The sequence below is a fragment of the Monodelphis domestica genome, chromosome 1, assembly GCF_027887165.1.
Source record: "Monodelphis domestica isolate mMonDom1 chromosome 1, mMonDom1.pri, whole genome shotgun sequence".
NCBI classification, from domain to species: domain Eukaryota; kingdom Metazoa; phylum Chordata; class Mammalia; order Didelphimorphia; family Didelphidae; genus Monodelphis; species Monodelphis domestica.
Genome location: NC_077227.1, coordinates 477,683,844 through 477,707,678, shown reverse-complemented (window position 1 = coordinate 477,707,678; position 23,835 = coordinate 477,683,844). Strand labels below are relative to the sequence as shown.

The 23,835-nt window shown below is 35.1% G+C and overlaps 1 protein-coding gene across 10 annotated transcripts in view; it reads right to left on the bottom strand.

Moving 5' to 3' along the window:
- EXD3 (exonuclease 3'-5' domain containing 3) overlaps nt 1-23,835 on the bottom strand; it is a 490,105-nt gene that overhangs the window by 272,556 nt on the left and 193,714 nt on the right. For all 10 annotated transcript variants that reach the window (XM_056812745.1, XM_056812746.1, XM_056812748.1 and 7 more), the window contains one exon: nt 1,770-1,834. In XM_056812745.1, the coding sequence (XP_056668723.1) occupies nt 1,770-1,834 (65 nt within the window). The remainder of the gene's footprint in view (nt 1-1,769; nt 1,835-23,835) is intronic.

Genomic DNA, 23,835 nt, shown 5'->3' with positions numbered 1-23,835 from the left:
TTCTTCAAAGTGTCTTGATTACTGTTCTGTTGCTCCCATTTCCCCACCTTCTCTTGGTTTAAAATACAAAGATAATAGTAAACCAATTATACTTCCAAAAATGGAAAAAATAAAGAGTGTGTGACTTTGGTTTTGCCCTAACCTCCTCAAGTCTCTAGTTGACGATTTTAGTTACTCATGAGCACAGAAACAGAGCTAATCATCTAGCACTTCCTTAACCACTAAACCTAACAAAGACCAGTAGACCAGTGAGCCAGGGGAAAAAATGCATAAATACCTTCCAACAAAAGTTATTAAGGAGCTTCAAGGCACTGGCTTTCAAGGATTGCATTTTGAAGTTAATTTCCCAAAAGAGTAAGAACAAAATCAAATACACAATTTCTTCAACTTCATTGAAAACTTTCAACAGATCCTGTTTTACCCACAGCTCCCAAACCTTTGCAAATCTGAGAGCCCAACAATCCCTTCAAAAATGATCTCAAATCTCAGGTGATCTAGAAAACCTTTTATGATTACCTTTACCTCCTTCCTAACCCCAAATCACCTCAGAATGTTGTTACTCTAGGTGTATTGCTAGGTACTTACTGGGGTGATGTTTTTAAGTTTTTTTCAATTATGTGGTAGGTGTTGAGGATGCTACTGAGTCTTTCAGGAGCTCCAGGTGATACAGCAGAACAGAAGCTCTGTGTGAGCCAGTTTTCATCACTAGGTCAGAAGGGGTCATTGCTCTAGACTAGCTAATGATGCATGGGAGCAGTCCATAATATCTTAAGTCCTGGTATGCTGTGGGAGGAATGATGATCAGGAGGAGGAGGAGAACTAGAGTAACAGCCACAAAGGAAGGGGGAAAATGAGAGTAGAGCTGGAGGCACTGATTGTGGAGTTATCTGAATAGAGTTGGGAGTTGAAATCACATGAAATTGGGTAGTTCCTGGTCCTTTTGTTCCACTTTGATGGTGGAGAGGTTATTGAGAAGCGATGTAAATGTATGCACCTACATATGCCTTCTTCCATCTAAAACCCAGAACAGATAAAAGGCTTTGCAAACAATAAATAATGGCTATTATTATGATGAATATTATCATTTTTACTCTGAGATAGGCCACTGAACTACACATATGGAAGTTGATAATGTTTAAAAGAACCTGAGGCCTGGAATCTCCAAAAGCAGGCATCATTCCAAGACAAGGAACACTTTCTACCAAAAATCCAGTGTGCTAAGAAAAACTAATTGTGGCCTGTGTATTTTTCAAAACTAATTTGCAAGACAGAGCTAGGCAGAGACTGGATTGAGAGTAGCCTTGAGAAGATGAACACTATCCATCTGTTACTTCTCTGTTTCTTAAGAAAATTAAGATAATCATCCTTGTTCCTGAGCTACTGCACTAGAGTGTTATGAAGGTTAATGAGAATAAAGTACTTTGACCTCTACCAAAGGTGCTATTTAAGGACAAAGAATTACAACATGCTTCATGGATTCCAAATTGGTTCACTCTGGTTTTATGCTGAGGAAGAAAAAAAGTGCTGAAATTTTAGGCTTCCAGCCCCTTTGCCTTAGTGCTAAGGAATTCTCTCTTTTGTGCCTCAGGTCTGCTGAGAAGCAGACAGACCTGCCTCCTCCCCCAGCCTGCCAATCGGCAGGGTTTTCCCCCTGCGTAATGTAACCAAACACAATCACAGTCCTGACAGCCCTGTGCTGGGCTGGACATGCTCTGCATACAGCTAGGAGCTCCATTGTGCAGGGGGCAGGCTCCAAGAAAGGGACTTACCTTCTGCATCTCCCTCTTTGTCCATAGAGTTTGAAGGGTTTTCAGTAACAGGAGTGGGTCCTGGCCTAGGGACAGGGGAGAGGGGGGAAGAGGAGGGGTGATTGAGGGAGAGAAAAAAAACAAAACAAAACAGATTTATTGCTTCTGTACAGGCAGCCTAGACACACTGGAGCATTGTTCTAGTGGAGAGAAATGGGGCATTCCAGGCCACTCTTTTGGAAACCATTAACCTCCCAACCGTCAGTCAGGATTACAGCGTCAAAAACCTCCCTCTGGAACCCAAACAACTGAACAACAGACATTACTCCTGCAATGCTTTAACAAGAGCAAGAGGGAAGATTCATACTTATTCCTTCAAACAAAAAACTCTCAGTGGTATATTTACAACCAAAGTATTTTTATCACTACAAATCAGTGGCCCTGTGAATCTTTCCTCTTCCACCCAAGCTCTAGCACTTCTGAGATTAAAAATTTAATAATCCCCTGTTGTTGACCATAGTATAACAACCTAAATTGAGATTAAGATTTTGGCCTTTTTATCATTTCTAAGTAAAGAGAGACAATAATATAGAAAGTCATGGAAATCATGCCCCAGAAAATCCTGTAGGGCAAATAAGGAATAGGTTTAACAATTTATGGACACATTGGGCAGTTAGGTGGCTCAGTGGATAAAGAGCCAGGGCTGGAGTGGGAAGATAGTTTCGAAAGTGGCTTCAGACAATTCATAGCTATGTAACACTAATTGTCTAGCTCTTACCATTCTTTTGCCTTGGAACTGATACTTAGTAGAGATTCTAAGATAAAAGGTAAGGGTTAATGGACCCAGAGTACACTTTCAATAATGCATATTGATACCAACCTAATTGATATAACATTAAGCTACAAAAAACTGCAGGTATGTGAACTGTGTCATTACATGGAAAGATGTCTGTAAAATGCTAAATAAAAAAAGCTGAACAGAAAATATGTGCACAGTAATTCAACTAGGCAAAAATACTTGAACACATTTATAATGACTAGAACAGAATTTGGGGAGAAGTAAATAGTTTATGTTCATTAAGTTCATTTTGTATACATTGTTCATTCATGAGTTTTCTCATTTATAAAATGAAGGTGATAAAATTGTTCTTCATATCTAAAAGAATTCATTCTTATAAGGATCAAAGGAAATAATTTATGAACAAAAATGTCTATCTATAAAGTGCGATAATAAACATAGGTTAATATGCTTTGAGAAGCAGCATAACATTAGTGGAGAAAGCAATGGACTCAATAGCAAGAAAACATGGTTTTAAATCCCATCTCTAATACTTACTGTCATCTGACCATAGGTCTATTAGTAAATGTAATTTTTATTGTATTATTATCTGAAAAGAGTGCATTTAATATTTGTTTTTCTGCATTTGTTTGTATGGTTTGGGGGCCTTAATATTTGGTTGATTTTTATGAAGATGCTATATATGGCTGAAAAAAGGCATATTCCTTTCTATTCCCATTCAAATTTTTTTCCAGGTCAATTTTAGCTAACTTTTCTAAAATTCTATTCATTTCTTTAATTTCTTTCTTAAATATTTTCTTACATATTTTATGGTTGGATTTATTTAGTTCAGAGAGGAGAAAGTTGAGGTCGTCAATGGTACAGTTTTAATGTCTATTTGATCCGGAAACTTATTTAGTTTTACCTTTAAGAATTTGGATGCTATGTCATTTGGTGCATATATGTTTAATACTGATACTACCTCATTGTCTATGGTACCATTTAGCAAAGTGTAGTTTCTCTGTTTGACTCTCTTAATTAGATCTATTTTTGCTTTTGCTTTGTCCAAAATCATGTTTGTTCCCCTTGCCTTTTTTACTTCAGCTGAAATATAATAAATTCTACTCCAGTCTCTATTTTAAGTCTCTGTGTGTCTTTCTGTTCAAGGGTGTCACTTGTAAATAACCCAATTTTAGATTCTGGTTTTTATTCCATTCTGGTATCTACTTCCATTTTATGGGTGAGTTCATCCCATTCACATTAACTCTTATGATGCATAGTCCCTCTATCCTATCTTCTTCAGTTTATCCCCTCCCCCTTTTTTTCTCCCTCCTCAAAAGTCTGTTTTGCTTGGGAACATTGCTTCCCTTAATCGGCCTTCCATTTTATCACCACTCTCTCTTTCAGCCCCTCTCCATCCTATTTCTTTTAGGTAAGATAGATTTCTATTCCAACTGTATTCTTCCCTCTTTGAACCAGTTCTAACAAGAGTGTGGTTCAAGCATTGCCCCATTTCCTTCTTCACTGTAAATATTCTTCCTTTCATGCCTCTTTTTTTTGTGAAGTAATTTTCCTCATTCTTCCTCAATCTTTATTCTTCTTCCAGTGCATGCCTCTTTCTCACTCTTCTTTTGAGATCATCCCAACATAATCAACTTATATCTGTATGCCTTCTATGCAGATTCCTTCTAACTCACCTAATAATGATAAAGTTCTTAGGAGTTATATGTATCATTTTCCCATAATCTTAGTAAGGCCTTTATGATTTCTCTTTCATGTTTCTCTTTTTCTGTTTCTATTGAGTTTTTAGTCTTTTATTTATATGTTAAATTTTCTATTCAGCTCTGGTCTTTTCATCAGGAATGCATGCAAGTCCTTGATTTCTTTAAAAACCAATTATTTTGTTGGATAGGTTATTATTGGTTGTAATTCTAGTGTATGCCTTCTGGAATATCATATTCTAAGTCCTTTGAACCTTTATTATGGCAACTATTAAATCTTGTGTGGTCTGGCCTGTGGCACCACAGTATTTGAATAGTTTCTATTTGTAATAATTTTTCTTTTACCTGGGAGTTCTGCAATTTTCATTTTGGGGTCTCTTTCAGGAGGTAATTAGTGGATTAATTCAATTTCTATTTTGCCCTTTGGTTATAAAATATCTTACTAGTTTTCTTTATAATTTCTTGACATATGATGTATAGGCTTTTTTTTTAATGGCTTTCAGGTAATCAAATAATTCTTAAATTATCTCTCCTTACTCTGTTTTCCAGGTCAGTTATTTTTCCAAGGAGATATTTCACATTTTCTTCTATTTTTAAAAATTCTTTTGACTTTGTCTTATTTTTTCTTGATGTCTCATAGAGTCATTAGTCTTTGCTTGACCAATTCTAATTTTTAAGAAATTATTTTCTTTGGTGAAGTTTTGTTGCTTTTTTCCCCCTCATTTGGCCAATTTTGTCTTTTAAAGAGTTATTTTTCTTCAGTATTTTTGTGCCTCTTTTACCAAACTGCTAATTCCCTTCTCATAATTTTCTTGCATTGTTCTCATTTCTTTTGTCAGTTTATAGATATTTTTATATTATTGTCTTCTGAGTTTGTGTCTTGAGCCTGTCACTATAGTAGATTTTTATGGTCAGGTTCTTTTTTTGTTATTGTTTCCTCATTTTTCCAACCTACTGCTTGACTCTGAACTTTATGTCATTTAGGTTTTACTTACCCTTGGGAGTGGGGAGTTGTTGTCCCAAATTTCAGGCTTTTTCACTGCTATTTTCACAGTTCTAAAGATCTGTAAGTTTTTGGTCTTTCAAGGTGTTGTGATCCAGGGAGAGGTATGATCATTGCTCTCCTAGTCTGTGTTCTGATTCCTACCCAGGAAGAGACCTTGCTCCCTTACAATTGTAAGTGCTTTTCTCTGTTCTGAAACGGTAACCCAGAGTTGGATAACAGGCAATGGAGTTGCTAAGTGGCTCCTTATCTTGTACCCAGTGACCACACTCCTATAATTTCTTTTTTGACCATTTGTTCAATGCCCTTACAACCTCTCTCAATAGTGAGAACTCCTAGAACTGTTATTGTTGCTGCTGCAGCTTCTCCGTTGCTAATGTTGCTGCTGTCCTGAGCTCTGGGCCAGTCCTTACCCCTGAATCACAGACTACCTTCTCCTAATTTTCTAAGTTTTTTTTGACTGGAAAAATATCTTATCTTGCCCTTTTGATAGTTAAGCCATACCAAAATTAATTTTGATATGTTATTTTAAAGTTGTTTGGAGAATAATGTTGGGAGATCTCAAATGGTATATTCCTTCTTCTCCATCATATTGACTCTGCCTCTTTTGGGATTGAAGAACAGGTTTAAGAGGGTTGAGAGATAGGGAGAGGGGAAATGATCAGAGGTTACTGTTGGATAGAGTAATATTGGAGTTCTTAATTAGGGAAGAGGAATATTTGAGGGTAATAATGAGATCCATTGTTGGTAGAAAGTGAAGGATGTCATGAGATTTAAGAAGGTTAAGGAACTGGAAAGTTAGAGTTTGAGTATCTACTTCAATATTAAATTCATCTAATATAAGGATCAGAAATTGGGGAAGAGAGGAAAATGGTGAGCTAGGTAATGAACTTCTTAAGAAAGGAGAGAAAATTATCTGGGAGTTGATATACTGCAGCTACTATAATTTGGATTAGGCAGGAAATTTTTATTGAGTAGATTTCAAAGAAGGATAGATGAGGATGCAGTGTTGTCAGTGGGGAGAAAGGTCTCAGTGAGAGCTGAGAGAGGAAAAGAATGAGTGGGAAAGATACAAAATGCAGGTAACTTTAGGAACTTCAGAATGTACGTGGAAGGAGTGGTATAATATTGAAGGGGATGAGGATGAAAGAATGTGAGGAAGGGGTTAAGGTCAGTTTTTCTCTTAGACAGTTGATGATTGATTAGAACAGGGATAGAGAGAGAAAAAGAATCTATAGCAATAGTGAGTAGCAGATGAAAGTGAAGCTCATAGTTTTTTCTATTGTAGAGGAAACAGGATCTGTAATTTAATTCATAAATTGAAATTTCTCTTTTTTATGTTTAGTGATTTTTTTTTAACTCTTACCTTCCATCTTAGAATCAATACTGTACATTGGTTCCAAGGCAGAAGAGCAGAAGAGTGGTAAGGGCTAGGCAATGGGAGTTAAGTGACTTGCCCAGGGTCACATAGCTAGGAAATGTCTGAAGCCAGTTTGTTTTAATCTAGGACTTCCCTTCTCTAGGTCTAGCTCTCAATCCACCGAACTACTCAGCTGCCCCATAAATTGAAATTTCAAGTGAGGAAACACCTTTTTTTTTTTTAACCAATGCAGATCAGCATCTTCTCTGTAATTTAAAGTCTCAGAAATTTGTCCAGAGGATTAAAAAGTTGACTGACTTGCCCAGGGTCATCAAGTTAAAATGTATCAGAGGTAGAACTTGAACCCAAAGTCTTCCTGGTTTTAAGGCTGGCTTTCTAGCTAGCATTCCAGTGACAACAAAAAAACCCAGAAACAGAATGCTATGGAATTATAATGGCTAAAATTATCTCCAAAGAAGAGATTTGAGAAGATATCACTCTCCCTTCTTTCTGGGGGTGGGGAATGAGGAGAGGAGAGTAGAAAAACTTTCCATATGACTTCAGACTTTTTAAATGTTGGCTAATTTTGCTGAACTCTCACTACACACACCTTTTATTCTTTTTTTTTTTTAAAGAGGGATGGCTTGCTGGGAGGATTAAGCATATACTAAGAACTGTAGGTAATGTAAAAACAAAAGAGATCAATAAAATTATTTTTTAAAAGTTCCCACTGGAGCTACTTAAGTATGCCAATAATAATAGAAATAGGAAATGAATAAAACATCACAAATTGATGCAGACTTAGCATTTCTTAAGGAAATCATAATAATACAAATCTACTGCCACAATATAAAGTCTAATGAGCCCAGAAACTTGATTTCTTTGCAAAAGCACAGCAATATGGTAGTAAAAAGCAACATTGGTTTAGGATATATATTCATTTGTAAAATCTTACAGAGGAGTATGGTGAAAGATTATGAGTAACAATGCCTCATAAAACAATTAAGTAGCAAAGATAAAAACAAATTTACAAAAATTTTGTGAGAAACGCATTTAAATCTAAATGTTTCTTAGGAGAAAATTGGAAAAAAAACCAAACATCAAAAATGTAAATCATCTGCCAAGACTTTTACAAAAATTATTTTACAAAAATTATTTTCTACATTAATAACAGTGAAACTACTGTTTTAAAACTTTATCACCATATCCAAAATGTTATATAAGGATGCAGAAATGAAAAAGGAAAAATATTTACTGATTGCTTATGCCAGATATTATACAAAAAGCAAGACAGTAGATTCAAGTTGTTTATATTGTAAGAAAAGAAAACAACAAAAAGAAAAGTCATAGTTAAGTAGGGTTATTTTGTACTGGGAAGTCACTGGGAGAGTAAGAGGAGTCACAGGGCAATGGACTGACATGTTCTTTAAAGAAATAGTAGTATTGATTTAATTACTGTTCACAGAGCAAGAAGTAGAAAGTGGGGGAGGGATGTGTGTGAAGTATACCATGATAGATTTGGAGCTGACTAGATATGGTATAAACTCTTACTAATTAGGAGATTACAGTCCAAGAGTGTAAGGAGCTGTAGGGCTGAGATAGTTAAGACCTATGGTAATACAAAGGATGGAATGAGAGCCCTGGAATTAGGAATACCTCAGTTCAAACTTTGTTTCAGACATTTACTAGCTGTATAACCCTGTAAGGCAGGGATAACAATAGCATCTACATTGAAAGATTGTTGTGAGAAACGAGATAATATATATTCTTAAAAGCACTCCTTAGTGCTCTAGGACATAGTGAGTGGTACATAAAAGTGTATTCTCTTCCTCCTAGGAGAAAGAGATTAGAGTGGATACTAAAGAAATAGTACTAAAGGACACAAAGATGGGAAGAGGTACTGGACCAGAACATGTATTCATTCACAAATGCTTGAAGTGATAGGATTTTGAAGGCACTATAGGATCAATTCTAAAGATAGCTGTAAAGGGAGAAGATACCAAATATTTAATCTCTTCTATATGGCAAAAAGTAGTCATTAAAATCATGCAACATGTGCCTTCATTTTCTTTATATTTACATCATTATAATAATTGTATATATTGTTTTCCTGATTCTTCTTAATTTCATTCTGCATCATTTTACACAAGTCTTCCCATGTTTCTCAGGATTCTTCATATTAGTAATTTCTTATGGTATAATAATATTCTATTATCTTTCATGCCCCCCAATTTGTTCAGCCATTTGCCAGATGATGGTGACTTCCTTTGTTTACAAACCTTTGTTCATATAAAAATATTGCTCTAAATATTATGTAATATACAAGACTTTTCTTTCTTTGTTTTGAATATTCCACATATTCCTTGGGATATGCGCTTAACAATGGAATCTCTCCAACACTATGAAAAGGGTTTAATCTATTTTTATTGAAGGGCTCTAAATTGTTTTCCAAATCCAAATTCCAACCAAACTGGTTGAACCAATTTACAACTCACCAATAATTAGTATAAACATTAAAAGATAAAACAGACAATATCAATTACATAAAGCTCTAATAGTGAATTGACACAAATATATAAGATGAAGAGACATTCGCCAATAAGCAAGTTGTCAAAGGATTTAAACAAGCAGTTCTCAAATAATTACAAAAAGAAAATATCAATTTGGATATTTCACCTCACACACAGTATATTGGCAAAGATGACAAATGACAGAACTAACTGAAGGAATCTGAAGAAATTCTGAGAAAACTGTGCAGAGTTTTTCATAATTTCAAAGTGTCTTGAAACAGATCTATCATTTTTATATTGATATTCCTCCAGTGAGGGTATGTGGCAGGGAGTCAAGGAATATCAGTTTCTTAAGAATTATCACTGCAGGTCACCCAAAGGGAAAAGAAGGTGAAAATAAGCTATAAAATATTACCAATAATTAATTATTAATTAAAAGCAATGTATACAACCAAAAGAGGAAATGGGTCCATAAAATAACAGCCAAAGATAACAAATGAACAGCCCTTGTATTCTACTGGTTATTGCTGTTCAGTTGTGTCCAGCTTTTTGTGATCCCATTTGGGGTTTTCTTGATATAGATATTAGAGAGGTTTGCCATTTCTTTCTCCAGCTCATTTTACAGATGAAAAAACTGAGGGAAACAAGATTAAGTGACTTGTGCAGGGTCACATGGCTAGTGGTGTATGAAGCTAGATTTGAACTTAGGATCTTCCTGACTCCAGATCTGGTGTTTATGCACTATCAAGAGAATAAAAGGAAGGACTTTAATACACTGTATAGATACCTTATATAGGAATTGTGGGAGACATGGTCAAGAGTTGCATGGGAAAAGAAGACATGTGAATAGAGAGGGATAATACAACAACGAAGTGCCTTGAAATGAGATGACCATAAGAACTTCTAGAGTGGACTAGAATATCAAGATAAAAATTACTGGTCAGAATACTTACATTTTTAAAATCTCAGGCTCATTGAGGTACCAAAGTATTCAATCTGGATCTTTGAATTGATATAGGGAACACTGATGAAAACAATTCCATCAGTTGACAAAGAATTGGAAATTGAGAGAATGTCAATGAAGTGGGGAATGGCTGAACAAATTGTAGTCTATATTGGTGATGGAACACTATTGAGCTTAGATCTACATGAACTGATGCAGAATTAAATAAGCAGAATTGGGAGAACATTATACATAGTAATAGCAATATTATACAATGATCAACTGTGAAAAATTTAGCTATTCTCAGCAATACAATGATTTGGAACAATTCTGAAGGACTTATGTCAAAGAATGCTATCCACCTCCAAAGAAAGAACTGTTGGAATCAGAATACAGATCAAAGGATACTATCTAGTATGGTTTCATTTTGGGGTTTTGGTTTTATCTGAGTATTCTCTTACTACAAAGACCAATATGGAAGTACATTTTGCATGATAATACATGCACAACCTATATAAAATTGCTTACTATCTCCAAGAGGGGGAGGGAAGGAAGAAAATTTGGATCTTATAATTCTGGGAAACATATGTTGAAAATTGTTATTACATGTGATTGGGAAAATAAAATATCTTTGAATAAAAAGAAAATTCTACCAATGAAAGTTTATACATTCCCTGTAATTCATACTCTCAGAGAATGGACCAGGATGCTGAGAGGTTAAATGACTTGCACAGTCACACAGTCAGTAGATAGCTGAGGCCAACTTTCTTTCAATCACACTGCCTTAGGCTTTAAGTATTTTTAAACTGATACTTGAAAAGCTAAACCTCAGGTAATTAGAAAATCTAAGTCTTCAGAATAATTATTTTCCAGATAGAGTTTATGATATTATATAAAAGTTAGCCTTTATAAAAAGATTTGCTTAAAGTGGGATAGATCTATAAAACATTTACATTATATACAACAAAGTACATTGTATGGAATTATGGTGATTAATGTCCAGACAAAGTGTAACCAAGGAACATTCACTCCCTTTCTTTTAATTTGACAAGAAAGTCTACCAAAGAAGGTAAGGTTTAGTGTTTCCTGAAACTTCACAACTGGTCAGTCCTTTTATAGCAAAAGAAAACCCAAGAAAATCATCTTTTCTCCTAAAAAACACCACTGTGATACCCTGGCAGTTCCTGCACTACAATTAAGAACTAAGCAAATACTTGGCCCTCTAATCTTCCATCAGCACCCCCATGGTGCTCTTTCATACAGATGCAAATTTCACTTGCAGGTAAGGAATTGAACTGGCCTTGTGGAGACCTGACCCCAAGATTTGCCTCTAGTACAATAAAGGGGTAATCAAGTCACATCCAATGTAATCTCCATGAAAAGTAGTTTTAAAATTTTAATTAGGGTCAACTTTTACTCTTTCTCTCAATAACACCATTTTACAAGTTTCATTCAAGTCCTTTTGGCCTGGGAATATATTTTAAAGCTATGTAAACCACAGGCCACGAGGGAACTCATAAAATGACTTTCTTCTTTTTTCCTCTTTCACACAATCCAAGGAGCACACACTGAGACTCTAGCTAGAGCCATACCCAGGGGTTGGCTGCTGGGGGGCAGACACTGTCTTCTTGGCTTTAGGCATTACAAAATTCTGTTATTTTATTGCACCAATCTTGCTGAAAATGCTGGAAACTACATTCATTTTCAAATTAAAAACACTTGTATAGCTAGCAAAGGGAACATCAGAAGTCAAACACTGAAGGAAAAATTTACTAATGAAAACTCCACTTTTTTTTTGCAAGAGCATTGTTAAATACCATGTGGCCCATGATCTCTAAGGCTTAATTTTGGCTAATTAATGATTGCTATTTCAAAGAAAAGGAGCTAGTGTGGGCATTAACTTTGTCTAGCAGAACTCAATCAACCAGTTTTTTGTTCTTAATCTCAGGGATGTTAGAGCAGATTCTATCTGCCCATAAGGTCTCATTCTTCTCAAGTTTTACTCTGGATCTCTGCTATGCCCTAAGCATATATTTATATATATGTATATGTATGTATGTATGTGTGTGTATAAAATATAAATATATTTATGACCAATTACATGTAATGACAAATTTCCACCCAAGTTTTCCTAAGTTATATGATTGAACTTCTCTCTCTCTCTCTCTCTCTCTCTCTCTCTCTCTCTCTCTCTCTCTCTCTCTCTCTCTCTCTCTCTCTCTCTCTCTCTCTCTCTCTCTCTCTCTTCTCTCTCTCTCTCTCTCTCTCTCTCTCTCTCTCTCTCTCTCTCTCTCTCTCTCTCTCTCTCTCTCTCTCTCTCTCTCCCTTCCTCCTCCTGGTGCTGGCAGGTGATTTGATTGGGGTTATACATATATTATGATGCAGAACCTCCATTTAAGGAGGGCACATAGGTCAGTAATATCTCATTCCTTTCCAGGCTTTACTTGGGACTTCCTCTACATTGCTCCCTCTATATTTTACTTGATCTCATTAGCTCCCATGGATTTAATTATTATCTCTTTGCAAATGATTCCCAAATACATTTACCTGGCTCTAATCTGTCTTCAAACTTCTATTTTCACATCTCCAATTATTTATTGGACATCTAGAATTGGATATTATGTGGACATCTTAAACTCGACATGTCTAAGACTTTCATTATCTTTCCCATCCAAATCCTCCTCTCTTTGTAACTTCCCTATTATTGTAAAGGGTAGAAACACTCTTCCAGTCACCCAGACTTGCAAGCTAGATGTCCCTGATTACCAACTCTTTCTTTCATCCTCTGTATCTAATCTGCTGCCTTGTTGATCTTGTTCATTTTATGTTCAAATATCTCTCACATATGCTCAGATACTATTAGCACCCTGATGTAGACCCTTCTGATTGGCCTCCTTACTTCAAGTCTCTCCTTATTCTAGTTTATCCCCTACTCGGTTGTCAAAATGATCTGAGAATAAAGGTCAGACCATGGCATCCTTCTCTTCAATAAATTCCACACCTTCCTATCACTCCAGGAACAAATATAAAATCCTGTATTTGGCATTCAAAGCCATTTCAATCTGACCATCTTCTATGTTTCCTGTCTTCTTACACCTTGCTCTCCCTACCCCACCCATCTCCTCTGCAATCCAGTGACTTTGGCCTCTTTGCCACTCATTGCACAAAACTCTATCTCCCAATGCCAGGCATTTTTACAAGCATTTCCTCATACTTGAAATTTTCTTTCTCCTTCTCATCTCCATCTGGCTTCTGTCAAGGCCCAACTAAAATCCCACTTTCAACAAAAGCCTTTTCTGATTCTTATTAATACTAATGCCTTTCTTCTGTTGATTAACTCCAGTTTATCTTGTATATAACTTGTTTGTACAAAGTTGTTTGTATGCTGTTTCTCCAATTGGACCATGAACTCCCTGCCTTTCCTTTAACTCCTAGCACTTAGCACAGTATCTGATTGGGCACTTAATAAATGCTTAGTTGACAGCAAAGTCAAGAGACAGCAAAAAATGGAAAAACACATGAAATATCTACTATAAAAACAAATGATCTGGAAAGTAAGGCACACAGAGATAACCTTAACAACCAAGGGGTTCCCTTAAAAAGACAATGTGATGAATCAAAAAAAATGAATAACACATTTCAAGAAAACATAAATGAAAGACTAGAGGATTTACATCTTTCATCTAGCATCTTGGAAGCATCCTTGGGACTGCAGTGGCTGGCAGCAGTTAGCTGGCAGCAATCATTGGCAGCATAGTTTGCATCAGAATCAAAGTAGGACAAGATGAAAGGCTCTAGAAAGGAGCCCAACAGAAATGTCACATTGTACCTAAAAGGTATATCTTTATGACCCCCCAAATAGAAAAAAAGGCTTCCAGTAACTATAAAGTGATCCCCTTTGCCTCATGTGCTCTCAAATCCACTTTTCCCCGAATTCTTAATATACTAGGGAAGAATACCACAGACTCATCAATGTAGTAAATATCACTTTGTAAAACCTTATTAAATTTGGCTGACTAATTGAGATAGTGACAATAATCACAGTAGGACATACATAAGTGGGAAACTAGGAGGGAAGTCTATTCCCTCCACCTTTCAGGTTAACCATAGAACCCGGAAGCTGTGTAAGAACCACTCTCTGGGGACATAATTTGTTGGTGTAGGTGAGAAGAGGAACAATAACACCAGATTATGTCCTATAGTATCATTAAACATAATATAATCGAGTACCCTGATTCTGACTGAAAGGTGATAAGATTCAAGATGTAGAATGAGACATGACTGGATGTAGTCAAAGTGAGAATTTGTTTTGTCAAACCACGAATATTTGTTATAAGGGATTTTTTCCTTTTCTTTTTCTTCTAATGTGGAAAGTAGGAGAGAAAAAATATATTTATTAACTGAAAAAAATTGTAAAAATTAAAAGAAAATCTTGGTCTACTGCCAATGGAAAATATTATTAGAATTCCTTTATCTATGAATTCTGAAATAATAACCTGCATTAAAATCTTTTAATGTAATTTTTATGAAGGTTTTTAACCCATTTCAAAAGGAGATGCCTGATCATTTCAGAAAAGACTCCTTCCTGAAGCTGATTTGGGTAATGATCAGAACAAGGTCAAGAATATTTTCTATTCAACAGAATGCATTATTTGAATTAATGAATGTGTCTGTTTACCCATGCCTTCACATTTAATCAAGCTGATCTAAACCTAATCTCTCCCATACTATTTTTCAATTTTCTCAGTAGCTTTTGTCAAATAGTGGATTTTTGTCTCAAAAGCTGGGCTCTTTGGGTTTATCATAGACTGTTTTGCTGAAGTCATTTACCCCAAGTCTATTCCATGGATCCTCCCTTCTGTCACCACGGCTTTATAGTACAGTTTAGGATCTGGTACTGCTAGGCCCCCCTCCTTCATCTTTTTTTTTCCATTATTTCCCTTGATATTCTTGATCTTTTGTTCTTCCAAATGAACTTTGTTATAGCTTTTTCTAATTCAGTAAAAAGAGGTTCTTGAGAGTTTGACAGGTATGGCAATAAGTAATTAAATTAATTTGGGTAGGATTGTCATTTTTATTATGTTAGCTCATCCTACCCATGAGCAATTAATGTTTTTCTAATTGTTTAGATCTAATCGATCTAGTTTTAATTGTGTGGAAAGTGTTTTGGAGTTTTGTTCATATAATTCCTGTGTTTTTCTTGGCAGATAGATTCCCAAGTATTTTATAATGTCTAGGGTGATTTTAAATGGATTTTCTCTTTCTAACTCCTGCTGCCTGGATGTGTTGGAAATACAAATGCTGATGATTTATGTGGGTTTATTTTGTATCCTGCAGCTTTGCTAAAGTTGTTGATTATTTCCACTAGCTTTTTGGTTGATTCTCTGGGATTCTTTAAGTGTACCATCATATCATCTGTAAAGAGTAATAGCTTGGTCTCCTCATTGCCTATTTTAATACCTGCAATTTCTTTTTCTTCTCTAATTACTACTGCTAGTATTTCTAGTACATTGTTAAATAATAGAGGTGATAATGAGCAGCCTTGTTTCACTCCTGATCTTATTGGGAAGGCTTCTAATTTATCTCCATTGCAGATGATGCTTGTTGATGGTTTTGAATATATACTCTTTATTACTTTTAGGAAATGCCCTTCTATTCCTATAAATTCTAGTAATTTCAATAGGAATGGGTGTTGTATTTTGTCAAAGGCTTTTTCTGCATCTACTGAGATTATCATGTGATTTTTGTTGGTTTGCTTGTTAATATGGTCAATTATGTCTATAGTTTTCTTTCTCTGTTTTTGATCTGCCTGACTTTGAAATCAGTACCATATTTCTGTCATAAAAGGAATTTGATAGAACTCCTTTGCTTATTATGTCAAATAGTTTGTATAGTATTGGGATTAGTTCTTCTTTGAATGTTTGATAGAATTCATTTGTGAATCCATCAGGCCCTTGGGATATTTTCTTAGGGAGTTCTTTGATGGCTTGTTCAATTTCTTTTTCTGATATGGGATTATTTAAGTATTCTATTTCTTCTTTTCTAGGCAATTTATATTTTTGTTAATATTCATCTATATCACCTAGATTGCCGTATTAATTGCCATATAATTGAACAAAATAGTTTTTAATGATTGCCTTAATTTCCTCTTCATTAGAGGTAAGGTCTCCCTTTTCAACTTTGATACTGTTAATTTGGTTTTCTTCTTTCCCTTTTTTGTATTAAATTAACCAGTACTTTGTGTATTTTATTTGTTTTTTCAAAGTACCAGCTTCTAGTCTTATTTTTTTAATTCAATAGTTCTTTCACTTTCACTTATGTGAATGGTTTTCCTAATATTGAACCATCCTTGCATTCCTGGTATAAATCTCACCTGATCATAGTGAATAACCCTTGTGCTTTGGTGGGAGTAATTTAGACCCCTTTTAGCGTGGAAATGCCCAAACTCTGCCTACCTTCAATGCTGCACCCTACAATGGAGCACCTTCACTCATTTGATTTTGGTTTTGACCTTTTGAGGCACTTCATACTGGTCAGTGGAGAAGAGAGGAAGAGCCTTGCTTCTACATTGAGGCCATCTTAACCCAGAAGTCCTCTATGGTGCCCTGATGATGGGTCCAAAGCCTCTTTTTTTGCTGTAGTACGTAGCCTCTCTCTAGATAATGGAATTCTTTGAAGCAGGGCTCGTGGTGAGTTGCCAGGCTTCAAAGACCTCCTATGCCAACTGGGATGGAGATTTTTTTCTTGGATTTCTTCCTTACAATTCTGTTTGCGATATTTTCAATATAGTTTAGAGGACTATTTTGTGGAATACTCCTAGCTGTACTGTTTCCTCCTCTTGGATTTGTCAGTTTTCTACATGTAAGTGAATGCTCAGAATTTTTTTTGTTTGTATTTCTCTCATTTTTAGTGATTTAGAAAATTCCTTAATAAGCTTTATAATTTTTTTGAAAACTGTTTATTAATATCCTTTGTCATTTATCTATTGGAAAATGCCTCTTGACTTTATTTATTTGTATTAATTCCTGACATAGCTTATGTATCAGGACTTTATCTGAGGTATTTGATGCAACATTTTTTCCTAATTGATGATTTCCCTTATCTTAGTTACTTTGATTTTGTTTGTACAAAAACCTTTCAATTTCATGTATCTGAAATGCTTATTTTATCTTTTGTGTCCTCTATTATTTCAGAATTCTCCTCTTCAACATACTTGTTAAAGTATAACTCCAAACATTTTAGCCCAACTTAGTTACTCTATCTTTCAATGAATCATGAATATTTTTGATATATAGATGATTGATTCACTAGTTGAAAGGGAGTTTGAAAGGTAGGTTGAAGTCACACTGCAAAGGTCACACTGCAAATGCTAAGAAAAACATGTTTATAATTATGTTAAATAATGGAAAGAAGTTGATATTTTCTAAAGGGATTTTTAGAATGGGTATAAACTGGCAGCATTTGATGCTTAAAGAGAACACTCATCCTACCACAAGAAGGGAATCAGTTTGTAGGGACAACTGACATCAGCTGACTGCCTCAAAGCCATGATCATAAGATTTGGCAGTCACTACTATGATGCTACAGAGACCTTGAAAGATCACACCAGAAAGGAAAGCATACAGGCTTACAATCAAGAATTAATCATTCAGCAAACTCAATATAATGCTCTAAGAGAATGAGTATAATGAGCTCGAAGAGAAAAAAAAAAGAATTTTTGATTAAATAGAGGATTTCTAAGCATATCTGACAAAAAGACCAGAGCTGTGTCAAAACTTTGAAGTTAAAACATTGGTGTAAAGAGAAACATAAGAAGGTAAACACGAACAGATTATAATAAAGACTAAATAAAGATAAACCACATTTAAAAATACAAGGAGATGAAATATAAACCTCTGAACCTTATCATTATTTGGAGTTATAGAGTCTACTTAGAAAGAAGGCTTAGGAGTCATTCTATTTATTTTAATCAGCCAAATCCCGCCCTTTTGCTTATCCAATTACCTGTGTTTTTAATGAGTTTTGTTTTTAAAAATCAAGAGAAAAATTGGCTGGGGAGAGGTGAGAAGGCAGGCAGATTGTCATTGATTAAAGCAAATAAGATATTTTTTTAAAGAAATAGAAGGAAAGAGGGATACAGGTATAAGGGAAAGAAGGTTGGAGAAAATTATCACATAAGCAGAGTGAAGAAATACATAAACAGAATAAATAGTGAACAAAAATCCAAACAAATGAATAGGTGGTATAGGGTACTGGCTTACACTTAAACCTCACTTTCATCTAAACTAGTCAAAGGAGGGAAGAATATACACAAACATGCATACATATACACATATGCTCAAAGAATTGGGTATAGAAATACATCTCATGCAATAGGAAACAGAAGAGAAAAGGTGGGGATGTAATTAGAGAGAAGTGGAAGATGCTTATATCCTTTGATCTAGACATCCCACTGTTAATCAAAAACTTTAAAGTCAAGGACAGAAAAATCCTATATATACCAAAACATTCATAAGCAGCATTTTTTTGATAGCAAAGAACTGGAAACAAAGTAAAAGTCCATTGAATGAACAATGACTGAATAAGTTGTGGTATACATGTGTAATTTAATATCATTGCACTGAAAGAGATATTAATATGAGCAGTTAAAACAAGCATGAGAAGAATTGTATGAATTTATATAGAAGGAAATATGCAAAGCTGGGGAAATTATATATAAAATATAGATAACAATATAAAAAAAGTCAAATGCTGTGAAATTCTAAGGGCTTACAATGGCTCCAGAGAAAAGATATGGAAATGCACTACTCTCTTTTTACAGGAAAGGTGAGGGGCTATGGGTGTGTGTGTTATATATGTCATTAGATGTGGAAAATATGTTTAATTTTGCTGATCTGTTTTTTTTTTTTAATTTGGTTGGTTTTGGGGGGGTGGAGTTACAAGGAATGACCTACTAGGTATGAAAGGTATGGGAGGGGCTTATTCAGAAATCAATGTGATAGAAACACAAAGGGAATCAATAAAGAAAAATGGGTGGTATCTTTGAGGGAATAGGTAAACAAATTATAGTCAATGAATGTGTTGTAAAAATAATGAATATGAAGAATTCTGAGAAGCATGGAGATTTATATGAATTGATGCAAAGTTAAATGAGATCCAGGAAAACAAAACACACATTAATGGCAATAATGTAAATGAAAAGAACAAAAAATGAAGCCAAACACTATTTAATCACAATGAGCAAACTTAATACCAGGGAGGAGAAAAGGCATTCTTTGCAGAAATGGAATCTTACTTTCAGATTTGATGCATGTATCAAGTTTTGCTTAACTACTCTTCCCACCCTCTACCTCTTCAAAGTTACAATGGGAGTTACAAAAGAACATAGAAGCAAATTAGAAAAACAGAAATCTATCAGATTTATAGATAGAAGAAGAATTTATGAATAAACAAGAGATAGAAAACATTGTGAGATGTAAAATGGATAATTTTGAATACATTAAAATGAAAAAGTTTTGTACTAAAAAAATGAATGTAGCAAAGATTAGAAGGAAAGCATTAAGTTGGGGGAAATGTTCATAAACTATTTTTCAGATAGAAGTCTCATATCTGAAATAAAATACTTTGTCAATTGATAATCAATCCCCAATTGATAAAAATGTTCCAGAGATATGAACAGACAGTTTTGGATGAGGAATACAAAGACATATAGAATTTTATTTTTAAATGCCCTAATTTATTATTAGTTAGAGAAATGCAAGCCAAAACAACTCTGAGATATTATCTCACACCTATCAGATTGGCTAAAAATAATCAAAAGGCAAAATGTCAAATGTTGGAGAAGTAAAAAAATGGGATCCATATACTGTTGGTGGAATTGTGAACTGATCTAACCATTTTGGAGAGTAATCTGGAATTATGCTCAAAGAATTTTAAAACTATGTATACCTTTTGACCTAGAAAAAGCACTATTAGGTTCATTTCCTAAGTTGACCAAAGAAAATGAAAAAGAAACTGTTCTAAAATATTTATAGCAGCTTTCTTTTTGGTAGCAAAGAATTGGAATTGGGGGGAATGCCCATCAATTAGGGAATGGCTAGATAAACAAATTGTGGCATATGATTATGATGAAATACTACTGTACCATGAGAAATGATAAGCAGGTTATTTTTTTTCACTTTCAATTCTTTTTATCTTTTCTTTAGTTATATAGAGAGACTTTTTTCAACAACTGCTTTCTGACCTTTTTGCAATCTAAATATTTTCTCTCTTTCCTTCCCGCCCCTTCCCTCTCCCCAGACAATAAACAATCTGATATAGGTTATTGCAGTGTTATGTAAAACAAATTTCCAGATTTCTCAAAAAGGAAATATCTCACATGAAAAAAACCCAAACAAACCATGGGGGTAAAAGACAAAACATGGTACAGGTCAATTTGCATTCATATACTGTCAATTTCTTTTATGGTTGTTGATAGCACTTTTTAAAAACATGAGTCTCTTGGGTTTGTCTTGGATTCTTGTATTACTGATAATTGTTTAGTCCTTCACAGAATCATCATATAATATTTGTTACTGTATACAGTGTTCTGGATCTTAAGAAGGTTAATTTTGTAAAGACTTTCATGGAAAGACTTACAGGAAATTAAGAATGAAATTAGCTGATCCAAGAGTACATTATATATAGTAACAGATATGTTGTTTGAAGAATAACTTGTGTATATCTATCTTTTTGTCAAATGATGCTTTCTCTAATGGGGTGGTAGAGGAGGAAAGGTGGGAGTTACTAGTTACTATTAGGGGTTTTAATGTAACAAAAAAACTAATAAAAACAAAAATTAATACAAGGGGGAAAAGATTCCAGCAGTAGTAGTTTGGGGAATCATCAAGAGGTTGTGTTGGAGGAAAATTGTTCCTAATGGTACTGGATCTGTGTTAAGCTTACTGTGTGGGTGTGTGAAGGTGTGTGTGGAAGGAGTGGGTGTCTGTGTCTGTATCTATGTATTTATAGGAAGGATGGAAAGAAGGAAGTATTTAGGGGCAACTAGATGGCTCATTAGTCAGGTCTGGAGATGTATGGTCCTGGGTTCAAAACTGGTCTCTGTAAAATTGAAAATCTGTTACCCTAAAAAAAGAACTACATTTCCCAGGAGCCCACTGACTTCCTGTTATTACATACTTCCTGTAGACAGGGAATATTAGGTGGGGACATGAAGGGTCCCACCTCTGGCTTGATGACAGCGAGCATGCTGTGGTGAGTGGAGATTTTGAAATGGCTAATCAGTCATGAGCATGAGGTCTTTATTTTGCATCCTCTTTCTTCCTTGATTTCTAATAATCCCTTAAATCCCTTAAAATGTAATATTTTTATTATTGACTCTAATTTTAATTTTTATATTTTATGGCAACCAGAAGGGATGAGAAAAAACTCTCAATTTTTTAAAGATAGCCTAGGTAAATTTTTAAGCCACGTTTCTCCTGCCAATGCTTTTTGCTCCCACGCCACCCAACCACCCACCCTCTCAAACTCCGAGACAACTCTGAACTCTGGTTGGAGCTACTGCCTTTTTCTTTCCCTACTTTTTGCCTGATTGCTCTCCCTACTGGCTGGGCTATCTTTAGCCAGGGGACTCTTGGCAAAGAAGAGATAAGTCGTTTCTCTAGCCCATCTGCTTGAGCCCATGTCCCTCAGTTCCTTGAAGGTGCCTCTGGCATTACTGCTCCTGATTCCACTTGCTCTGGCTGCTAAATCCCAGTGACCTGTTTCTTGGTCATGCTCATGCTACTGCTACTGATGGTGATCCAGCCTCCTGGGCTGTCCCAGTCATCTGCTCCTATCTTCTTGATCCCAATCACTCTTCCTCCTGCTTTGGCCCTAGCCCCAGCCCCAGCCCAGTTCCAGACTGCTGGTAGCTTCCGCTGTGTCTTCAGAACTCACAAACTTGGAGCTGCTCTCTGGGCAATGGTAAAAACCTGGGTATATTTTCTTTAGGCAATGATTAGACTCCTAACTCCCTCTCCACATGGCAGGAGACCTTGGGGGGTAGGGAAGGGAAGAAGGAAGTTATTCTTCTACACAGGAAGTAAATTACAAGCATGGCACAATCTATGAAAGAGCAGTACATTACCTATTTCAAACAGTTTCTACCTACCATTCATGAGTTCACTGATCCTTTCATTTATCTTGCCTGAGATTCAGGGAAGAAATTCATCTCCCTACAACCCTTTGCCATTTGGGCCTGCCCAGTCTCTAAGATTCATCCAGATTGAGATTCCTCAACCCCATGTTCTCTCTCACTATGGGAAATACCACAGTTCTGACAAAAGGAATCTGAATGGATAGAGAAAAGAACTTTAAAGAGACTGGAGATGAAAATTTTAAATCTTTTCAGAATCGATTGTTTTATTAAAGTCTCTGTATTTTATTGTATTTTGCTGATTGTCTGCTTAAAGATTTAATTCTGTTGTTTTAAGTTCATATATTAATGTATTCAATACTATTCTGTTACACTGAATCAGTTTAATCTACTGTGTTTTAAATATTACATATATTCTGTTACTTTCCCCCTATAACTACTGAACAAAATATTGTAAAATATTGTAAAAGCTGTGACAGAGGCTGGCACTAAAGAAAAACTAAATAACCCCTCCTTTTAATACAAAGCCCATAACCAGCTTTTTCTTCCATTTTGGCTTTGTTAAATTGTCACATAGGTGATGATGAACTCCATCAACCTAGTTAACAACCTTTAGAGAATTTAATGAGCTAAATATCTTAAATTGATTTTAAGGAGTCTTCAAACATGAATTTTAGATTTTTTTTCAACAGCTCTGACTCATCATTTTGCCTGCCTTTTAATTATTTGTAATAAGAGGTCAAGGGTCCATTTTAGTAGCTGAAGTAAAGTGCAATTATAATCCCCACCTCCTGCAATTGTAAAAATGTGAATGGATAGGACATAACAGTCTCATACTAAAGGAGCTGGGAAGTTGATCCTAGGGCATGGTACCCCTGAATGGCTACCAAGAGGGAGCATCTCTCATTTGTAACTCTTCAGCTCACTCTATCTTTCCACCAGAATGATCTAGATTCTTGGTGACATTTTTTAGACCTAACATCAACAGTATAGAGGTTTGGTTTTTTTCTAGATTCCTCTACCACATTTTTGTAATGATGGCAGTAATAGATTTTTAAAAATATCTTTGCTAAGGTTGAAACATTGTTACACCTGAAAAACTTGTGATAAATATCCATTAGCTTCTAATGTCATACAACAGACTCATGTGAATCCTAATGATAGTGGGTTTGTTTGCTATTGCCATTAAATGGGCTATTATAAACGTTGGGGATTTTGATACTTTTTGAATGTGCATTAACTGTTGTATTACTATTCTTTATAAAAAACGGTTACTTTGTAAACAGAGGATTATGGCCAAGTTTAAAGAGGAAATGGATCTCATTCTTGGGTGAGAAACCTTTGTACCCTACCTTTCCTTAGCTGACACAGTGTGTAAATAATTGTAAGCTATATATCTTTATTTTTAAAACTTTTATTATTGTTTTTGCTTGCATGTGCAATATACTATTTCAGTTTTATTTTTTCTCTCCTTTTTGTATTTGAAGCACATGTCACCAGTATTGAGAAGAGTTTCTTTAACTTTTTTGAATTTGCAGTAATATAAGTTAAAATATATATTTGCTATAATATTAATACAAACCCAAAAGCTTTAGACTATGGAAACCTGCCATTTAATTTTTTTAAATTTATTTAT